This window comes from Siphateles boraxobius, unplaced genomic scaffold, assembly GCF_051911475.1.
Source record: "Siphateles boraxobius isolate OS27281-9 unplaced genomic scaffold, OSU_SipBor_1 29, whole genome shotgun sequence".
Classification (NCBI taxonomy): Eukaryota; Metazoa; Chordata; class Actinopteri; order Cypriniformes; family Leuciscidae; genus Siphateles; species Siphateles boraxobius.
In genome coordinates this window covers 11,392,501-11,415,995 of record NW_027508908.1, presented here as the reverse complement: position 1 = coordinate 11,415,995, position 23,495 = coordinate 11,392,501, and the positions used below count along the sequence as shown (strand labels likewise).

General features: G+C 40.1%; 1 protein-coding gene across 1 annotated transcript in view; it reads right to left on the bottom strand.

Annotated features, from left to right (window-relative positions):
* The window catches only part of maml3 (mastermind-like transcriptional coactivator 3), a 125,362-nt gene that overhangs the window by 40,869 nt on the left and 60,998 nt on the right, over positions 1-23,495 (bottom strand). The window contains exon 2 of the mRNA XM_077246587.1: positions 16,941-18,515. Coding sequence (XP_077102702.1) covers positions 16,941-18,515 — 1,575 coding nt within the window. The remainder of the gene's footprint in view (positions 1-16,940; positions 18,516-23,495) is intronic.

Here is a 23,495-nt window from a genome sequence, read left to right as displayed (position 1 = left end):
GAAGGTCTTTCTGAAGAGAGCAAAGCAGCTTGTGTTGATACTGTGTGTGTGTGTGCCTGCGCAATTCGGGTGTCATATCCATGACTTTGCCATATGGAAAGAGGCAGCTGTCTTTCTTTTTGTGTGTACGTGGGGGTGTGCGACCCAGGTGTTCCTCACTCTTTATCTTCCTGTTTCTCTCCTTCATGTGTGCTGGGAAAGCAAAAGATAAAGCCTGAGGAATGAGGATAGTCGCTAAGCTCTTGTTCTTTGGTATAGCTTGCTTGTGAGAGTGTGTGCGTTTTAGCCAACATTATGGAGACCAGTCCTGAAGGCAAAAAGTTAATAAAAAAAATTAAGGAAACGTATGAGTGAAGGACATGCCAAAAAGTAGAAATGTTTCTATGAGTGTTCGGTTTAGGTGATCGAAAAAATCATTAGCTCAGTATAAAACGACCAAAGTAAGTTTTTTTATTTTCTTTCTGACATAAAATACATCAGTGATGATCCACTCAAAAGATTTTGCTTGTCTTGAGAAAGGTGGTTGCCAACATGTGGCTAAATGAGACTAATCATCAACTTTTCTAATCACTAGTTCACTTTCATAGCCTTGTTGTGCTTATACTTGTTCTAACTCAAACTTTCCAAATTATAGATTTTAAATATAGATTGAAAGAGCCATTAGAAGCTTAGTGAATGTGATGCTGAAGTCATGCTAGCGTGGTGTAGTTTATAACGTAACTTCAGCTTTTTACTTCTGGCAATTTTTTTTAAGCTTCAAAATTCATTAAAGTTTTCTTAATTTGTGAAGATTAATTTAAACAAAATCAGCAATAATCCAAAAGCCAATAAAAAATCCTATTGGTGAGGCGGGTGAGGCGTAGCCAGACCTTCAGACTCCATAGTGGCTTCCATTGGCCAAGGACCACACAGAGGCCGTCTGACTGACACCCAATCACGTTTTTTTTTAGGGCATGTACATACTACGTCGATGTCACTACAATAACGACCAGAGTGTAAAACTCTTCAAAAATAAAACTTGTGTAAAAATGCAGCATTTAGTTGATCCTGATAAGCTTTCATTGTCACAATTGTAACGGCTTGCTTTTTCCATAAGGGGGTTTGGCCCCACTGTATTCTACAAATCCTGTAAAATTCAACCAATCAGATGACAACTTTGAAACTCTTGAAGTGTTTTAAATTTTGTGTGCAATATGCATACGATGTTGAGCAAAAAGAGGAGTAGCCGTTGCTAAGGTAGGCATGACGTCTGAGGCTGAGACTTTCGGGTTTGGGCAACAAAAATATGTTGTCTCTGCAGCACTCTATGGAACAAATGTTTGTGTTTAGGGATAGCACAGTACTGGTAGAAAAAAAAGGTACAAAAGAGGTATAGCATAAGCATACCAAAAACTGTTCTGCTATTCAGCACAGTTTGGCAGTTCAGGCAGGTGTAATAACGTGATGCATTGAAAAAAAAATCTCTTTCTTTTACCTCTGAACAGTACAACCAATTCAAAACCTAACATCACAACAGAAACACATCTGAAATTCGCTCCCAGAAAAAAGGTACAAAAGCTGTCACTGTGGCGGTACCGTTTCATAAGGTACACCTTTTTAGCTAAAGAGTGCATATTAGTACCTCAAAGGTACATATTGTTACAAAAAGTGTACATATTAGTACATAAATGGCATAATATTAGAACCTTTTTAAAGGGTACGTTCCCAGTGACCTAAGTGTTTTTGTACCATTTTGTGTTCTGTATTACAACAGTCACTGATAGTTATAAAACAACATAAAAGATGCCAAGTATGCAAGGAAGATAAAAATATGTACTTTTAAGAAAGTATTCATATTTGTGTCAAGTTGAGCAAAGTAAATTAATAGTTGTTATTTTTCTTGCTCAATTATGACACAATATGCTTCTGAAATATTTCAGTGGAATTTATTTTGAAACGCAACTGAAAACATGCTGAGATAACAATAATTCATCTACCGTAATTGTTCATGCAATTTTATACGGCATTAATAGATTCCATGACCCTGTTTTATTTAAAGATGCGTCTGTTACAGGACCGATTTGATGTTCATTTCGATTATTACAACTACTGTCTTTTATTTTCAAGCAAGATACTATTTAGTAATAGAATCAATACAGAAGTATCAGAGCTGGTGTTATAACAAAGCCAAAACATTGAGGCGACCTTAGAGTGTGTGTTTGAGTGTGTCTACATGTTTTGAGGAGGGGTTCTTTAAAAAATACTACACACTGCAATCTCACAGCAGTAGTAAACACACTATAGACTAAATAACAACCCTCACATATTGACAGGTGTCAAACATTTCCATACTCACAGACACAAACACGCATGTGCAAGCTCATGCACACACAAAACTCCCACCTTTCCCATCTCGAGTCTGCCATTGATTTCGGAAGTAAAGCGCTATGAGCCATGGTATCTATGGCAACACAGTGGCTGCGACGGCCAAAGTTTCTCTCTCCCTCTCTTATTGGTGAGGTATCCTCACTGGAGGAAGTGAGAGGAGGGGAAAGAGGAAGAGAGAGAGAGAGGCATCATTCTTATTCTGTGCTACAGGCCAGTGTTGGCTTCATAGCACACTGGCAGCAACAGCATCCTGGTCCCTGCATACTAAACAGAGCTCTGTCATCCAAGCACACACGGATACGTGCACTCACACGTACGTGAATCTTATTAATATCAGGGATTCCAGGCTGTTTTTTACCCTACATTATTATAGTTTCAACACTCAAACACAGGTATACAAGGTAAGCGTACATCTTCCATATATGAGGAAGCAGTATCTTAGCAGGATTTGGAAATTCAAACGCTAATACACACGGGCAGGCAGACACCCACTGCATGCTGCTTTTTTCCTGGGCAGCATATGCCCCGGCACACACACGCACACACACACACAGCCTCCTGGCCTGTGCACTAACCCCCCCACCACCACCATCCTCTTTCCGTCTCCTCTCCTCCCTCACTCTCTCTCTCTGCTGCCATGATCCATGTGGTCTCTCCATCTGTCAGTGTTAGCGCATGGACAAAGAGTAGTGCAGCAGAGGCGCGCGCGCGCGCGCACACACACACACACACACACACACACACACACACACACACACACACACACACACACACACACACACACACACACACACACACACACACACACACACACACACACACACACACACACACACACACACACAGCACGCAGGTATTGCAGTGCAATATAACAGCATATACCTGCAGCTTAAGACTCATTCACAGCAGGTGCCATGAGTGAATTATTAATTACTGGGCCTTGTTTTAGAAAGAAAAAAATTTTGATGATTTTAGGACCAATAAAATTTTTGTATTGTGACTTTATTAAGGTGGTGTTTTAACAAATACAATTATAAAACATCATTCAACTATAAAATAGATTTTTTTTATTTTGAGGGGGGATATTATCCATTCATTTCTTGACAGCTTTTGTGAGATTTACCCACATATAAATTGCAGCACTCTGTAGGACAGTTAAGTGAACTAATGTGGTCTCTTTACTGTAGTTGCAGTGTGAATCATATCACATGATACTTCAGGGCATGATGTCTAGATGCCAAATTTCACTCGTTCTTTCCTCTAAATCACTATAAAAACTGAAGTTCAAACTTCAAGGCTTCAAATCAGAGCACCCATAAGAACCCATAAGAAAATGAGTAGCAACATCTTAAACACGTGCCAATCTTGGTGTGAGACATCCAATGATGTAGGTCTGCATGTGTACATTTTATTATTATATTTATATATTTGAGTTTGGATCTTTTTAGTGGCACATATTTAATCATCCCTAAATATAAACAATTATAAAAATGCAAATTATTTTTAATTAATAATAAAATAAAACTGGTTGACCTCACTGACTGAGGGGCTGTTTACACAACACAGTTTTCAACTAAAAACCTTAAACTTTTTATTCGTTTTGGCCGTTCTTTTACACAACAATGGCATTTTGGGTGACTGAAAACGCAAAGTTTTGAAAACGGGTTTCAAAGTGCAAGTTTTTGAAAATGGTCTCAGTGTAAACAATAAAAACTTGAATCTCTGAAGACGATGACATCATGCACATTGCCATCTAATGGCCTGGAGGCAGACTACATCGATTTCAGCGGATCCGTGTGAATGGGGATCATTTTGACAATGGTGTCGTCCGTACCCGTAAACCTCAAAAGAAAAACTTCTCCGTTTTAAGCATATCGTTGTCGTGTAAACGTTCCCTTAGTATTGCAAAACAAACCACAGTTTGTCATTATGTCTTGTGTGAATACAAATATGCAATAAATACTTTACATGTGCCACACAAGCCATTCAGAACTTTACAGCTATGAACATTACTGGTTTGTTTTTCCAGCACTGTCAATCAATGTGTAACCCAGATGCGCGCACGCACGCACGCACGCACGCAAGCACGCACGCACGCGCACACACACACACACACACACACACACACACACACACACACACACACACACACACACAGACACACAGACACACACACACACAGACCTGTTAACAACATAAGCTTGAATATATCTCTCAGCCTAACTCTACCAATTTCAGTATTAGTGACACTCGGCTTATTCTACTACTCAGCCATAAGCTTTAACCCAAAAACAGCCGCTATAGTGTCTATACTGACACACTTTCTTTGGCTCATTGAAGGCTGTGTCAATATAGTTCAGTGCAGAGATGTTGACTAGAGGCCCCCAGTGAATACGCAATAGACAAACATACATCATTACGGGGTGTCAAGTGGAGAAAATATTGCTACAACTGGGATTTTGTTTGTGTGTTTATAAGCTCTCTATACAACTAGTTGCTAAAACAATGCTTCGTCGCAGTATCTGCCCTCTTTCCTTGTTGACACACACAAGTGCACACACAACAAATGCCTTTGTTTAGGTGGTACAGCGACGGTCGGTGGTGGTTTTGTCTGGTGTCTGTGTTGTCAAGGATACAACGAGTGTGGTGTGCATCAGCCCCCACCGATCCTCTCCGCTGTTTCCTCCCGTCCTCACTCCTGCAAGATCTGAGAGCAACTCGGCTCAATCCCTGATGTGTGCGTGTGTGTGTGTGTGTGTGTGTGTGTGTGTGTGTGTGTGTGTGTGTGAGAGAGAGTGTCTGATGGGGAGGGGGGTTGAAGAAAAGCAATACCTCTCCTTCCTGTGAATAAAGAGAGGTGGGGGAAGGGGACAGGACAAGAGCAGTGGGGTGGTCTTTTTATTTCTCTGAATGTTCACTGTTTGAGATTTATGCCACAAGACACTTCGCTTCCATGGCACATGAAAGACGAAAGTAATACAAGGGGAACTCAAGGTGCATGTGTTAGCATACACTGGTCATATGAATGAACTTTTAACTCAAAAGATAAGCTAGAGATGTCATATACCACTGTTCTCCGTCACTATGTAAAAAAGAACGACACAGTTCCTTTCCTAGTGGTTAAGGCAAACATCACTATTACCCATACTTTTCCATAGGTTTCAGGATTTAAAGAAACTACTACCCCAAGGTTCAAGTGTTTGGCACAATAATTCAAGATGCGTGTGCTTAAGACCACAAATGATAGCTCAAAAAAGCGATGCTACCTGAGAAGAGGTGTGCTATTACTTTCAAAGTGTTCAGAGGTATAATTTTCTCCTGGTGTACGATAAACAAACAAAAAAAAAGGGGGGGGGGGGGGGTAGTCCCCTATATATGAATTGAAGGAGGGACTCAGGTAGGGTTGAGAAGCAAAAATCGATTCATTCTGGAATCAAGGTCAGGAATTGGATACCCGTCATAAAATTAAAAATGTTATTCCGTGTGCCGTATCGATTAATGTTTGAGCATTTTAACATGGTTTTAAATCATTCGAGCGCAAGATGCTAAAAAGAACTCAATTCGGCACTCGTGCACCGTTTTCTGTGCTGGGCACATCCAGAGCACACACTGAAAACCAACTCTCATAGAGCATGAATACTGAATTGAGTTTTCTTTCAAGTCTTGCGTTCAACGGACAAATACACACAAAACACAGTTGGTCATGTATTAAGTGAACGTAAATAGTTGATAAAGAAAATCAATGTGTAACAGTATACTGGATTTTTGCATTCAGGTTAAAGAGACCACAGTCTAATAAACCTGCTGCTGCCTCGGTCATTACTGCTAATCAAAGAACTGAGCGCGTGAACACAGTGGCCAATCAGAGGTGTTAACAATTTCGCTCAACGGCGCTCAAAGTGTCATATTTTTTAAATTTCAGTACTGTTTGGTACCGAAATAGGTACTTTTTTGTTTTGGTAGATTGTTGTTTTACATTTGATTTCAATTTCGGAACTTTTAGTTGTTTTGTATTTTTATTTGCTTAATTGTTTATTTGTACTTATTGTATTACTGACTGTATACTTGTCTTTAATAATGTTTGAAATGTATATTAGTAAACCTAGTTTATTATTTAGCTGATCTTTAGGCTGTTGATTTTTGTTCATGGTATTAAGAATGTAACAATGTTTTGCAAAAAGACAGAATAAATATTTTTGATATCTAAATGTTTGACTTTTTTACCATATTGGAATCAAAACTGGCAAATCGATAAGAATTGGAATCGATAAGCAGAATCAGAATTGAAATCGCTAAAATTCAAACAATACCCAACCCTACTGTAATAGAGCTGCACGATTCTGGATAAATGTAAAATTTCTGGAGAATCACAATATTTTTGGTTTAAATTAGAGAAAATGATTCCCCCACGCTTATAAATATACTAAACAAAATAACAATTTTCTAGAGGTTAATTGCTGCAGTCTGTTCAAAAAATATTTAATTTAATCTGAATTATTTTTTATTTGTTTGAATGAATGATTCAGTGACTCAATCATAAAGACTTCTGCTGCGTCCCAATTCGCCTACTTACACGACGACCAATAAGTATTTACTCTCTTTGTGAAGAAATATGCTTTTGAGCAATATGCTAGAACAGCTTGAAACACCATAGAAACCACATAGTAACACACTTGCTAAGTGGTTGCTAAGGCCGGCTACACACTGGCTGCGTGGCGTGAGCATCTCAGCTGCGTGGCGTGTCCGTTTTTATTTCGGCTCCTATGTTAACAGGTTAGAGCTTGCACACTGCCTGTGTGACACGCATATCTCGGGCACAGCTCGAAAACGCGTGCATGGTAGAACAGAACCGATGCCTATTTTTCACGCGACACGCAAGCGTGTTGGAAGCATTTCCAGGCAAAATAGAATAGGAAAAGATGTTTATATGTCATTTTGGCACGAATACATATTAATAAATTACGATGTTTGAAAGTCTCTAGGTTTTGACATAAATGCAGATATAAATGCATTTAAAAAAAATAATAAATAATTATCGATTTTCAAATATTGCACCTGTCAATAGAGAACGAAATATTCTTTAACCTATTTTGCCGTCAATACTGCCGATTGTCTTTGCTGTATCAGTAGGCTATATATTTATGTTAAACATGAAGTATAGGCCTTCCACATCTCTCTCCCCATATGTCGAAAAAGGGTGACCTTGTACATCACCTAGCAGCAGCAGCGCTGCATCAGACACGTTTCTGGTGTGCAAAGACAGAAAACACCACGCAGCTGACACACAACAGAAACGCCACGCTCATGCCACACAGCCAGTGTGTAGCCGGCCTAAGCCTTAGCCAAAGCAATCTTCCACATCACACTAGCAATGTGCTTAGAACAGTTAGAACATTATATAAATTGCATAGAAACACCCTGCCAACCACCCAACAAAAAACTTAAGAAACCACCAAGTAAACTAGCATCTAGCAACTACTCTTGACATCCAAGCAACCACACAGCAAAGCCCCAGCAACCACTGACAACACCCTATGGAACCACATAGAAGAAAACATAACCACCTAGCAAAGCCCTCCCAACAACCTAAAATGCATAGATTAAAACTAGAGGCCGACCGATATGGATGTTTGGGGGGCCAATGCCGACACCGATATTAGGGAGTAAAAAAAGCCTGATAACGATATATCGGCTGATATTATTTATGTGTATGTTATAATACAGTAGCAATATTATTTATGTGTATATTATAGTACAGATTCAGAACCAGTCAAAAGTTTGGACACACTTTCCCATTCGTGTGTACAAACTTTTTTTGCAATGATCACTCAAATGTTGTGATCAAACACTTGTGTGACAAAGATGTGTAATGGAGGCAGGGTGAATGAGAAGATACATTTGAGCTGTAACCAAACTAGTTTGCATTGCACGTTCTATTCTAAATTATATTCTAAATACTGTCACTTAATCTTCACTAATGACTTTGTCTTTTTATTTAGTCATGTTAGCCTATATAAAACAATAACTTGTATCAATAAATATATCAAAAGTGTCACTGGCACTTGTTATCTTCTATTACCAGTGAAGGAGGAAGTACTCAGATTTTTAAACTAAAGTAAAAGTAATAATACCATAATGAAAACATGTTTAATTACATAAGTACAGTACTTTTACTTAAATAATATTTTAAATAAGTAGTCAGTAAAATGTACTAATCGTGAAAGTAATCATTATGCAAAATGGCCCTATATAAAGTTTTACAATTATATAAATTATTGGAATATTGCTCGATGTTGTAACGTATAGGGCCCTATAAAATCTGTTGCATTTTTTTTCCAAAATCCGTTTTATTTTTTCTCAAATTCCGTTTTTTCCTTTTTAATTTTTGCAAATTCCGATTTTTTCCAATTTAATTTTGGGGAATTCCTTTTTTTTTTTTACCCTTTACTGTTATTTTAGTCGTAAAAAGAGGGTGCTTTTAATGTTAATGATAAGGTAACAAACATCACATTTACTTTTCAGGAAAAATACTGCATGATACAAACACTACACTCGAAGTACTTCAGGTAACAACTAAATATTAATGGTTATGAGCTTTAAATTGTCCAGTCAAATAAATTACATTAGTTTATATAAGTTTAAATAAAGTCACACTCAGTCTCTCTCTCGCGCACTGTTAGGACGCTTTCACACTTGGTTCGATTGCCTGTTCCGAACCAGAGTTCGATTGCTCCCCCCTCCCCCCGATGGACTGTGTTCACATTAGCGCGCTCTCGGACACACTCGGTCTCTCTCACGCACTGTTGAGTGCGCTCTCGGACACACTCGGTCTCTCTCGCGCACTATCGAGTGCGCTCTCAGACACACCCCAAACAGCAACATAGTGTCGGCCCAGATCCGGCCCACATCTGGTACATGGGGATTCAACACGTACCAGTTGTGGGCCGGATATGGACCGACACTATGTGTGTATTTGAGAGAGACGCGTGAGTGACAGAGACGGAGGGAGAGCAGGGAAAGGAAATGCAACTGAAAGAATACGCTGCGTGTTTTAAATAGCGTTAAACAAAAACGCAATATGTGGCGGCCGGTGTTGATTCTGTGTGGGAAACACTCCATAAAAGTCACGTGGGAACTGCTCGGCTCGGTACTGAGGGCTTAGCGTCAAGTTTCTTAACTTTTTCGCCGACAAAAGCAGAGCCGTGGAGAGCCGCTTCGCCATGCTTTCATTGCTTTGACGCTGAAATGACGGGAGGGGTTGTGTCGCCCAGATTTGCTTCCTCCGGTCTGCATTTTCCCCAGACATACGTTCTTCTCCCTCACAAAAACATAATTTCATCCCAATTATGTAAAATTCCGCGAAATTCCGCATTAACACCAGATTCTGCGTTAATTTGCCAATTCCGCGATTTTATAGGGGCCTAAACGTAGTGTTATAGACTTAATGGGCTTTAACACTGTCTCTACACCGGACGCGGGCGTTGTTGCTCACGTCGCAACAGCTGTTTAACCTGGATGCAGCAAGACGCCTGTTACAAAGCAGAATGAGGCATCAGTTTACTGTCAGAGATTTGTCGCTCGCGTCGCACTGCATCCAGTGAGAACAATATCACTGATTATAAAGGGTTCAACTGTCATTTGTCGCATCGCGCCACTCGCATTCCGGTGTTTTGTTCAGGCAGCAGCAAGCAGTGTCTTAAAGGTAAGTTGCTAGCCAGCAGTGCGGTGGTGGCTTGAGTCTGTTGAATGGTGATTTAACGCTACGTTGTCACCAGGTGAGACACTATAAAGAAAATAAACAATTTCCCCATCTTTTACTCTCACAACGAGCTTATCATACTTGTTTGCTACATTAGCTAGCTAGCCATGTTTCATAACTTGTCAGTGGATTGAAAGCTAATGTGTGCGCGCATCTTACACCGTGTATGAAGAGATCTCATTACTGAAGTGAAAGGGTTGGGTGGTGTCACCAGTCACCTGGGTCGCCATTAGCAAACAATGGAGTGCGCTCTGCTGGACAAACTACGTAGTTACACAATTTACAAGCACTTTATCCACGTTATATGTTCTGTAAAAAAAAAAAGTTCATATCGGCGGCATATCTGCGTCATATACGCCGATACCGATATATCTGTGACAGGCTCATATCGGCCGATAATATCAGCAGACCGATATATCGGTCGGGCTCTAATTAAAACACTTAGAACACCTAAATCACATAGAAAACACCCTTGCAACCATCCATGACACCCTAGCAACCATCAACCCTAGCAATCTCTCACAACAACACACTTTTATTGTGGCAGCAAGTATTTTTCTGCCAAGTACCATTCATAAAAATCATCAATGTTGTTACCTGAAGTCTGACTGCCCAGTGCCCATTAAGCAACACCCCACTGTTAATTTCCAAAGCCCTAAACATCTATTAGTTCACAAGTAAGCTTTACGATGGCACTAGCCCTAGCACACATTTACACAAACACAGAGTACCATACAGTTTCCCCCTCTCTACCTTTGATCCCCCACAAATAAATTAGTCACAGCAATATGCAAAATGGCATGGAGTGACAATCAAAGCCTGACTAACAAGCTTTTAAGGACCATGCTAAAGTTTCATAATCACACAATAATAAGATTATGCAAACTCGCCCATTTTGCCACCTGTGTATGAAAGAAAAGGAGAAAAAGAAAACCAACGACTAGATGCACTCTGAACTCTATGAATGTGTGTTCAAGGAAGCCATTGTGAGAAAGCTTTTACTGAGTGTCTATACCTTCATAAGCAACCATAAATATTGCTAATTGTGATTCCACCCCCATCCCTTCACTGTCCACCAACAGCCTCTACCACTCTTTAATCAATAACCTGATGGCCTGTCGATTGTTTAGATGAAAGATCCAATAAGATGCTAAATTCAAAATACATTATCCAATCAAAAACTTGCTAACTCCAAATGAGAGTCTGCGCAAGCAGAGTATCAAGACAAATAACAGTAATAGTGTATTCTGAAAGTAAGCAGCCCATGGCCAATTGTCTGAATGTAGCGCCTGAGCTAAGCTAAAACCTTTTGGTTTGCAAACACAAATCATAAATATTTTGCTAGCTACTTCACTGCAGGTCCATTATAATTCTAATTTGTGCGTAACAACATTTACTACTAATAACTGTAAGAACGGGAAAATGATGCTGCACTAAAAGGAAGCAAAGGAGTAGTTGTGATATGCAGACCTCAGGCAAAACAAAAATTAGCATTAGCGATGAAGACACCAGTCTGGCTGGTCTGAGAAAACAGTGCGTGGAATTAGCAAATGTTTGCCAATTATATCTACCACATTCAAAGCAATGAAATTCAAAGCATTTTCGTTCAGTCAAGTAGAGCAAATGTACTACAGGACAAAGAACACAAGACATTTTTGTGTGACCATGCCAATTCAACTGAGAAAAAGCAAGACTGCAGTGTTTATTTCTCTTTTTCATACTCTACATACATCCTCTTTCATAACACCTTCCTCTCATTTAGCCTTTGATTTCTTTTTACACCTTTTCCATAATTCATACCATCTTCTACTTATGGTCTACCTTCATTCTGCTTTTTCTCTCATTCTCTCTCTTTTTATTTCTCTCAACCTCATTTCGCTCTTCTGCTGCATTTTCCTCAGGCTGCAAAAGAACCAACCATCATAAATCTACCCCTTTATTGCTTCTGAGGAGAGAGAATGAAGGAAGAGAGGGGGTGGGGGCATGGGAGATGCAGGAGAAGAGGAAAAAAATACGAAAAGGGGTGGAGGAATATCTAATCTCAGAGCAAGAGCAACAGAACCCAATGAACAGATGGATAAAATGAAAGGAGGAGAGAGAGGGTGCCTGGGAGGGGCTGAGGATGTCACCATTAATGAGAATAATTTACAGTTCAGAAGCTAACAGACTCGAGACCTTTCCAATAACTGAGACCACCACCAGCACAATTACCCTTTCATAACAAAAGGCATTCTAGCACTCTTGGCTGACATTTTTTTAAGTAAACAGTTGTCTAACGAATAAATTGTGTTATACAAACAAATCCCACATTTCTCATTAGTTGTTGACTGAAGGCTAATGGTTACAACCAATGAGCATATGGCAGTGACATTTGATTGAACATGGCAATAATGATTTGAAAATACTATCACTATCACCATCTAATACTAATACTGATACTATCAATTCCTGAAACTGAAAAGAGAGAGAAGGCATCCTTTTATCCATGGATAGGAAGAGGGAAAGGTATTTTAGTGACCATGGGGACATCAGAGGTTGGCGCATAGGCATAAATATATTACAGAGTGTCGATTTCCTATTCCAAGAGCTAGCTGTTGCTCAGGGCAACAGGAACCATTACTGTCCCACTGCACAACACAGACATAAAAAAATACAGAGTTATGGGCAAGGACCAATCGGTTCGACTTATAACAGGTCTCTAAGCAAACTCCCCAATGCTGAAGTGTTGTCTCAATACTTAAATAATAATAATAATTTGTTACATTTCTGTAGCGCTTTTCTCTATATTCAAAGCGCTTTACATATGGAAGGGGGAATCTCCTCAACCACGACCAATGTGAAGCATCTACCTGGATGATGCGACGGCAGACATATTGCGCCAGAATGCCCACCACACACCAGCTTATTGGCGGAGAGGAGATGGAGCCATATATGTATATATATATATATATATATATATGGGGATTAATGGCGCTTTTCCATTACCAGCATCGACTCGACTCGGCTCACTTTTCGCTCCGTTTTCCATTACAGATAGTACCTCCACAATAGCAAGAAGACAAACGTTGTTTCAGGAGAGGCTGAGGGCAGCAAAACGAAACACTGCTGAAAAAAATAGCTCCATCTGGCGCGTGCAGTGATGACGCGGTGAATAGTGACAATTCTCTCTGACCTATCAGCAGTCTGCAGTGTTTTCACGTCACATTTTAGTATCGCCTCAACCCGCTTAAAACCTCGCCGGAGGTGAAGAAGAAAAGTACCCGAAAGCAGGTACAGGTACAGGTACAACTTTTACACAGTGGAAAACCAAACAAAGGCGAGTCAAGTCGAGTTGAGCTGGTACCGTGTAGTGGAAAAGCGTCATATTAGGAGGCCATGAGAGGCCAGTGGCCAAATTTGGCCAGGATGCCAGGGTTAAACCCCTACTATTTATCGAAGGACATCCTGGGATTTTTAATGACCATGAGAGTCAGGACCTCGGTTTAACGTCTCAATCGAAGGATGGTGCTTTTTGCCAGTTTAGTGTCCCCATCACTATACTGGGTCGTTAGGACCCACACAGACCACAGGGTGAGCCCCTCTTCCAGCAGCAACCTAGTTTTCCCAAGAGGTCTCCCATCCAGGTACTGACCAGGCTCAGCCCTGCTCAGCTACAGTGGGCGACCAGTCTTGGGCTACAGGTTGATATGGCTGCTGGTGTTTGCTTTTAGTTTTGTATAGCCAGAACTTTGACTAAACAGCAAAATTGTGATCCATTTTTCATTTTATATTCTATAACATCCACTTAGACAGGAAGAGGTGTCTGATTAACATGTAAAACCAACCAATCACAGGACTGATGTTTGTGTATAATTTTGGGGAGGGTTGATCTGAAGTAATCTGATTATACCACATTAATAGCGGGTGAAAAATCATTTAAATAATGGTGCAGCAGTATCTGTGAGCAACTGTACAGAAAACACATTAAAAAAACTGGTTGTACATGTGACTACTCAAATAAGTAGTGCTGTAATCATCCAAAGAAAATCTTGATCGACTGAAGTCCTGAAATTTAAAAATTTCAGGCATCGATTAAAAAAACGTTAGATTAATTAGCTACGCAGTACTTGGTAGCCTTGTCCGCCTAAATGAATTATAAATAAACGTAAAAATCTAGGAGGCTATTTGCAGTATATTACATAGTTTTTTACCTAACTTTAATTATTTTGCACTGAAATGACACTCTGTCGGCTCTGACAGCATTGCATCACGTGCACCTGCGCAATATCATAGCCTATCATTTCCGAAAATAGTATGTCAACTAGGGATATCAGCACAAGAACTGTTGAGGAATATGCAACAATTTAGACAATTGTTTTTGTCGTTATAATAACTGACAGACACTATCATTTCAGCCGTTCTGTGCATGTCCTCGCACAGTGAGGCTGAAACTCAGCTTCGCGGCTGAGAAACGAATAGACTATTAACTTAAATGCACAAGGCACGTCCACTTTAATAAAAAAAACAAGTCGACAATTCCTTCCGTGATATTATTTTTGCGTTCGTGTGATAGAGGAGGCTTATAGTCCCTGTAAAGGCAATTCTAAAAAAAAATTCTAAACATTATAAATGTTAGAAATGTATTTCTAAAACATATTACAAAGACTGCGAACTGTGAAGTACTGAATTGTGGAGTTAGACCATTAAACAGTTCTTCACCATTGCTGTGTTCCGGATTTTTTGGGCGGGGCTAAAACGGGGTCTTGATGACGCACTTGAGTGCCTAAGCTCCTGAACACGCCCCTACTTGATGATGCACTGGAGCCAATGAGGCTGGTCCCTCCCCTAACAATATAAAAAGAGCACATTAATAAGATCAGTTTGCCGCTCAATCGCGAGTTACTGTCAGTATTATTAGTTACTAGCCTACAGTTTGCTAGCTAGCTATGCGTTAGTCACGGAAATGCGTACTACCTGGATGCGGTCACGTACAAAACAGATCGGTGTCCTTATTTACATTTCCGAAAAACTATCACATCAAGAAGAGGTGGATTCATTTTGTGAAGAGACACCTTGATTGAGAGCTGAGGATCACCGCAAACACCCACCTCTGTAGTGATCATTTTACACGGGATAGTTTTATAAACTTTCGTCTGAGACAACTGGGATTCACTGATAATCCGCTGTTACTGGTGAATAGGGCCGAACCGACTATCTCCCGCCTCGGCCTTCATCCTCCCGTCGCACCGACAACTGGTGAGTGTAAAATACTTCCCGCGAATGGCCGTGGTTTCAGCGCAGCCAACAGACACGCCCCAGCGTTTGAGAGCAGAGACTACTGCTCATTTTTTTCAAAGATTTTGATAGCTTACTTTATGTACTTGCCAGCTTTTTTTTGTACATTCAAATTTGGCTGGGTGGCTAATAACACATTTTTCTGTGGTGTGACAAACTCAGAACGCATACTTAATTTTGACTTTACAGGGACTTTAACATCCAGCATGGTTTGGGGGATGCTACCATCGTTGCGGGCTGGTGGGCCTGCAGTTATAAAACGAGTAAGTTATTAGACTAAAACATGTGCGATATTCTGATATGTTCATATAGCCTACTCAAAACAGACGGGTCAACGTAACGCAGACAAGTTAGCTTACCGTTTTTAGGTGATATGCCATGTTTGTAGTCGAGCTGTGATATGAAAACTGTTGCTTGCAAACTTTGCATTCGACTTTTTTTCCGTTATCTATTTTTGTAAAATGCTGCCACACTGCCGATGTCTTTGACATGGTAAAGGAGGACTGACTGCAAATTAAATGCTCACAATTAAATAAATATTCAGCAAACCACCAGACCAAGGCCCTCTAGTACTTTCTTCAATCTGTCTCCAGTGGGTTGGGCTAATCCAAAAAAGTGAAAACAAGGGGGGTGTTCTGAAGACAGACTGTTATCTGTGAAACAGGGGTGCTCTGAAAATACCCCCATTAGCAATTAGTGCTTTCCACCTGATGAAATTAACACAGCAAAAAAGCCAGAACGTATCGACCAATAAATCGACTAGTCGACTAGGAAATTACAGCCCTACAAATAAGTACAGACTATTTGACAGGCATAACTAAGAAACAACAGAGGGATAAACAGTTTTGCTCATGGATACCTAATTTACCTGCTACCAAGTACCTGGTAAAAAAAAGCAAACAAAGCTCTGAATATCTTCAAAGATTTTGCCTGATTTAAACAAAAATCAAATCCAGTGATTAGTTCTTCCTCAACAGCGTTCATTGAGTGAACCTGGTACACGTTTGTTTTCAGGAGGATACTAGATTGATCTCCTTGGTGCTTTCCAGTTTTGTGTACAATATGCACCACACGGTCAGTGTATAGACTGTTAAAAGACCAATGGACTTTAAATAGGCTACATTTTAATAAAAAAGGTAAAGAGAAAATAGAAGGCTTGATGCAATTTCTTTTTGCCAAAAGCGTTTAGAAAGTAATTACTTGCATGCATCCACTGACATAGTTAAAAAGATAGAAATAGGTAAATTTATATCAGCTACTCATCTAAAAACCCACCTGATCACAACAAAATCGAAAACCATTGTGCTTGTCCCAAGCAAACTAGCAAAGATAGTACACTAAACACTGTTGACAAAGCCTTAAAGCAAACAGCTCGCTGTAACAACAACCATCTGAGCGAATATATAAAGATTAACACTTAACTCACAACTGTAGCCCAGCACAAAAATGTCCATTTATTTAAATATTAATGAAAATGCAAAAGCTGCACTTAGTTTAAGTTCTCCATAACATGGCATGAACAAAAAAAAGAGAATCTTACCTGTACATGCTGCTGCATAGAGCCATACGGCATGCCTTGAGACAGCACTTTTTGCTTCATCATCATCATCCTCTTCTGTTCTTCACTTAAATGGGCTGTCTGGTTGGGCATTGGACCTGGAACTTGTGGTTGCCCACCCCCTTGCCCTGCGGTGCCCTGCATGTAGGGCATCATCGGGTTTTTGGCTTGATTGGCCATGGGTGGTGTCATCCGCTGACTCATGTGGTCTACTCCACTGAAATGAGTCAGCGGCTTGGTGTTGCTATAAGAGAGCTGCTTATTGAGGTTGTTTTGGGCAGTCAAGTTATTAGGTTGCTGCTGCTGCTGCTGATGATTGAGCATGTTCATGTGGTTCTGTGGGAGGTAGTTGTTCATGCTTGGTGTTTTTGGCCCCATTGTGTTGCTAGGATTGAAAGCCTGTGGATACATCATGGGGCTATTTGGTTTGTCTGGGTTAAAGGGTGCACTGTATGGGCTTGTTGGTGCCCCTGCAGGTGACCAGTTTGTGGCTTGGGACTGCTGTTGGTGCTTCTGTTGGATCAGTTTAGCACGTTGCTGCTGTTGGGCAGCCATTTGCTTCAGCTGCTCAGCCGGTGAAAGTTCAGAGGTGGGCGGGGCTGGTCCACCTGTTCCCCCTGATCCAGGGCCACCTCCCGTTACTGGAGTTGATCCCACGGGGCCAACGGCAGGACCTGCATTCATCATAAATCCATTCCCAGGCCTCGAGGCCTGGGTCTGCGCTTGGGTGGGCGTTTGCGGAGAACGAGCCACACAGTTAGCGGGCGATCCTGATGGCATTCCAACTGCTGGTGACTGCTGCAAGGGTTGCTGGGGTGGTGTCCCATTTGCAGCAGTTGCAAATGGTGGACCAGAGGAAGATGGTCGCACCTGAGGTGATCCCATGGGCATCTGTCCAATCTGTGGTTGCTGTGTACTGTTGGGTGCCGAAGCTACAGAGTTAGGTGCTGGGTCTTGTGCAAGCTGCGTTTGTTCTGTTGTGGCCCGTGTGAAGTCGCTCACCTCCTTCTTCTCCTCAAAGTCTTCATTGAAGAGGTCGTGCATGTCATCCTCAGGCACCGTATTCGCCAACTCGTCAATCAGTTCCTGCCATTCCTGGTCATTCAGATTGATATCAGAGAATAGCTTGTTCTGATTTGAAAGCGATGTTTCCGAGGACTCTATTCCACCGCCATCATCCAAAGGCTCCTGTTTCATCTCTTTTGGTAGGCCAAAGCCATCATCCAAATCCAAAGAACCATTAATTTTAATATCAGGCATTCCACCATTCTTGCCTAAATCCTCATGTCGTCCAGTAAGATGGTTAGTACCAGCATTTCCATTGCCGGTACCATTGTTTGAGGAGGCACTGTTGTTGCCCAAGGGCAAGGTAGGCTTGATGTCCATTGGATGAAGTGGAGAAATGGGTGGGAGGCTACCGAGAGAGTCCATTCCAGTGCATCCTTCCTTACGGAGTCTCTTTGTAGTGGGAGAGTAACTCCCATCACTGAGGCCATTTTGGTCACCATTTAAAGGAGATCGGGCACTGTCCAATTTCCTCTTCACCGTCTCCTGGAGCTGAGAGAGAAATAAAAGAGAGCGAGAGAGCGAGAGAGCGAGAGAGAGAGAAAGAGAGAGAGAGAGAGAGAGAGAGAGAGAGAGAACAATTGTTAAAAGGTTTCTTCAGGTGTATATAAAAACCTACGAAGGACAACCAATTTTAAGAATATTGTTGTCATACATTCACAATGTCTTGTAATGGTACCTAGTGAAGTGGTTTCTTGAATAAATAGTTAGGCATGGAATCATTCCAACTATTATTTACACTTCAAAGCAGAAACACATCAGAGTGGTTTTTAGTGCAGAATGTCAAAATGTACATAGATATAAAAAAAAAAAAAAAAAAAAAAAAAAAAACCACCACTTTGCTACGTGTACTGTACTAGACTAACTGGGGCTTGTCACAGCACTTGCATATTGTTCCCCTATTGTTTATTTGATTTCTTCTTTGGATAAACGTGTCTGCAAAATAATTAAATGTATAACACTTCACAATAGACCAAGCTTTGTGCCAGTGATCAACATTGTGTTTTTATGTACAACAGTAAAACAAACATCAAAAGTGAATCAGTTACTTAATTACTGACATAAATTGATATTACATTCACTTGCATAACGGAATATACTTTACATCAAATAAGGGCAGGTATTTTAATCAACACAAACTCCCAATGCTTCCAACGCTGGTTTTCTACACAGGTGATTGGGTTTAAACATTGAGTCCTCAAAAGTTAATAACAGGCTAATTCAAAACAGAAGACAATAAGGTCCTTTTATTTGCCACTATATAAAGTCTTAAAAGCCACATGCTTATCAAACTCAGTCTAATCAAATTACTGTAGGGATAGGCCAGAATGGCCAACTAGTTAGAACCAATTAGTGATGTCAAATAATTTGTAGCTTATTAATGCATCCCCTTTATAACATAAAAAGGAATAATAATAAAAAATAAGTAGTAGCATTATATATATATATGCTACAGATTATTTTTTATTATTATTATTATTCCTATTTGTGTTATAAAGGGGATGCATTAAGAGACAAACTCTCAAAATTGCTTCTCCAGCATCTTGGTGGTATGAGCATGAAAAAAATATAATTAAAAAAACTCTGGCTTTTATTTATTACACAAGGACACTTTGAATCTGACACTCAGATCAGGTTCTGGTGGAATCTAAACCAGCATAATTATGCAAGGCTTCCTCAAGACCGACTAGTAAACTAACCATTCAACCCATTGGATTGTCAATTTTGAAAATATGTAGCTTTGTACATTCCCGTTTTACTGGCACTGCACACACCGACAGACATACTAATGGTCACTGCACAGCAAATCACTGATAGGTGAAAAAGATGATGAGAGTCAGTTATCACTTCAGAATTAGATAGAGAGAGGAAAGACAGAGCATAGAAGGAAGGGGAATCGGCTGCAAAACAAACTTTCATTGTTCACACATGGTCACTCTTACATCCCACAATGCCCTTTTGCTTAAATTGTCTCAGCCAATAAGCTGTGTCTAAGCCGTTCACCCCAAGCATGCTAGACACTAACACACACGTACATGCCAACAGAGGTTAGGGATTGGAGACAACTCTTCAAAATGTCATTATTTCCTTAAATGTATTTGCACATTAAACCACAAATAAGAAGGGAAAAGAGCAGCAATCAGTCGTAATGTAAATTTAAGTATTCTTCAAGTTTTTCCACAATTAATAATTTTAATATCCAGTTGTGCCACTTTTAAGACGGTCCCTTTCCTGCTCAATATTGCAAGGCAGCGTGGAGGGGAATGAACAACAGCGAATATTGACGAGAAAAGCGTGATAGATGCCTCCACAGAGGTGAGGATAGAAAAGAAGGTGAAAAGCATTTCCCATCATCTCTTCTCATCTTCCCGTTTGTGCTAATGACTCACAGTGAACACATTTAACGGTGTGTTAATTACAGAAGTGAAATATGTGCGATTATGTGTGTGTAAACCCAGAACGTAGACGAACCGCAAGAACATTAGCGACAAATTCTCTCCCTACACAACTGCAGGATCCCACCCACCTTCTATGCTTATCCCAGTGGACTTTAATGTGTGTGTATGTGCGTGTTAGAAATCTCAAACACACACGCGCTACTCCACTGAAACAACAAGATTCATGGATCTTCTCTCCAGCTCTCCTCTGAGGCAATACATCTAGTCCCCCCTCCCTCCTTCTATCTCTTTCTCTCAGTCTGCCCCTCTCTCTACATGACCAGAGGAACAGCGAGATCACGATGGGTAACAAGAAAGGCTGATGTTTACTGGCTAGCTTTATGCAAAATAAGAAGATAAGCATGATAAAACAAGGCACACACACATACAAACACGCTCTGTTTTAGTCTACCTCTGTAAGACTCTATATGCTAACACAATTTAGTCGTGCAGCATAAAATCTATACAGTAGCAAGCTCAAATATGCATGTTGCTTTCTTGTTGACTGTAGGTCTGTTCGAGGTCGCATTTTTGATTGTTTCACCTCTGTCATGTGCAACAGCTAAGAGGGTTGTCAAGGCAACCGTTGTCACGACGGCTGTCAATATTCATGCCGTTTATCATGCCATAAAGACGATTAGGCTGACTGTCACTCACATGGAGAGAGTGAGTGATGGGAAGGAAGAAAAAGAAATTGAGGCAGAAATGGAGAACAACGTGGCTCACACAAAACTGGCTACATTCCTATAGTCAGCGTTAGGGAATGACAACAATATTTGTGAAACAGGTGTGATTCTGAAATTTCCAAAACTGCCTGTGTGAACAGGTAACCAAAGTCAATCGCCTTTCTCCAACTCGTGACTCATATAACAAACATGTAAAAAACAAAGTGGCAAATAAACATGGATAAATAAAAATGGATAACACTTAACAATAAGGTCTGTTGTTAACATTAGTTAATGTGTTAAATAACAATGAGCAATATATTTGTTGACGTATTTATTCATCTTTGTTAAAGTTGGTTAAAAGTACACCCACTCATTTTTAGTTCACATTAGTTCACTGTGTGCATTCACGTTAACAAATACATTTTAATAATGTACAATTGATTTAGAAAATATTGAAATTAACAACTAAGTTTAATAAAGGCTATAGAAGCATTGTTAATTCTTAGTTAACTAATGTTATTGTAAAGTGTTACCAAAAAATGAAATAATAAAAATAATAGGAATTTCTTTATATAGAAATAATATACCGTTATTTACTACAGGTGCGTCATAAATTGTAAATGTACCCATTTAAATATATAGCGATGTTAATACTTATTAATATTGTAATTAATGTTATACATAAATTATAACATTATTAATACTAATAACAATGTTATACATACAAGATATTTATTGACAATGTGTTTTATGGTTATTTTGTCGTGCCATCCTAAATTGTGTGAAAAGAACCATAATTACCACTAAAAATAGCACTGACAAACACATTATACTGTGTGAACATGTCCTCTCACTGCCTCGAAAATGTAAGCATTTCCTCACTCCATCGTTCCATGTGTGATGAATCCCGTCAGAGTGGCACATCATTGATATCAATAATGATAATCTTCCTGCAAAGACTCTGCATGCCAAGCGAGGCATAATTAGGTATGTTTAACACCAACCCCCTCTAGCAGACACCGATGTCTAGGGTCGAGTGGTACAGTACGAATGGCGTAACAGTCGACGCCATAAGCCGTAGACAGAGAGACCCATCTAGCTTGCAGCATTTGGCATAAAACCACCGTAATAGGATAAGAACAGCGAGAAAACCTCCCCCAAGCCTTAACTAGCATGACAGGGTTAAGAAAACACATAGCAGAGGTAGAGATAGAGGAAGAGAGAGAAAGTCTGTGTATGTATGTGTGTAGAAGGGGGAGGCTGATGTTTGTTTTTCTCCATTTCACTGCCTATTAAAGTGTTCAGTAGCTCACACAAACACACTTCCTCTCCTGCTCTCTTCACAGTCACCATGTGGGAGAGCACACGGATAAAGGGAGGGAGAGAAATACAAGAGGGAGGGAGGGAAAGACAGAAGAGCTCTTCAGACAGACGGTAATGCTTTCATGTGACTGGAGAGAGAGAGAGAGAGCTTGCATGGGGGGAGAGAACCACCAAGGTGCGGTTGTTATGGCAACCTCCTGATCCTGAAGCCCCTCCCCCCAGCGCCTGGGCTGAGTGCACTGGACACTTCTGCCAATAATCTCTCTCGCTCTTTCGCTCTAGTGGTCGCCCTCCCTAATGTTTTCTTTCCTCTCTCTCTCTCTCTCTCTCCTCCTATATCCACCTTATGCTTTTTTCCAAATCTATTGCATTCTCCTTTCCTTTATCTCCCAATCTGTGCACTCTTCTTTTGTCAATGTATGCAATACTTACCCTGTATCACTGACTTTCTCTTGTGACCATCGTAAAAGAACAAAAATAACCTTGATGACCCTCTCACCTTAGTGCCCTTTATGTGTTACATGGTGCACCAGTCAAAATTGCACAGATGAGGTTCATTTTTAGGTAAAGTGCTAAATTGGCTCGGCTGTTAAATAAAGTCTGGAAAAACTACAGTTATATTGAGTACTAACAACACTGTAAAACATTTTTTTCCTGATTTATCACAATTTTTTTTTTGTTAAATCAACTTCGATCATTTATGTGGTTTATATAACACAATTTTGAATGTTTATTACTACTTTATTGCATTAACTCAAATTTTTAATTTCAATTAACTCAATTTTAATATAACCAGGTTCTTTAAATTAATCCAACAATATTTTTTTACAGTGAAGATGAAATGCAATACAGTTCCAATGACAAACAATTTGTCTGTCAAAATTGCTGTACAATGTGGCTCAAGTTGTTTGCCCTCATACAGTGTGAAGAGCAGGATTCTGGACCAATAAGACTTCAGTGGGCGGGGCTACTGAGTGTGACACAACAGAAATAGAAAACAACCAAATGACAACGTCCTGTTGCTCACTGCAGATGGTTAGGAC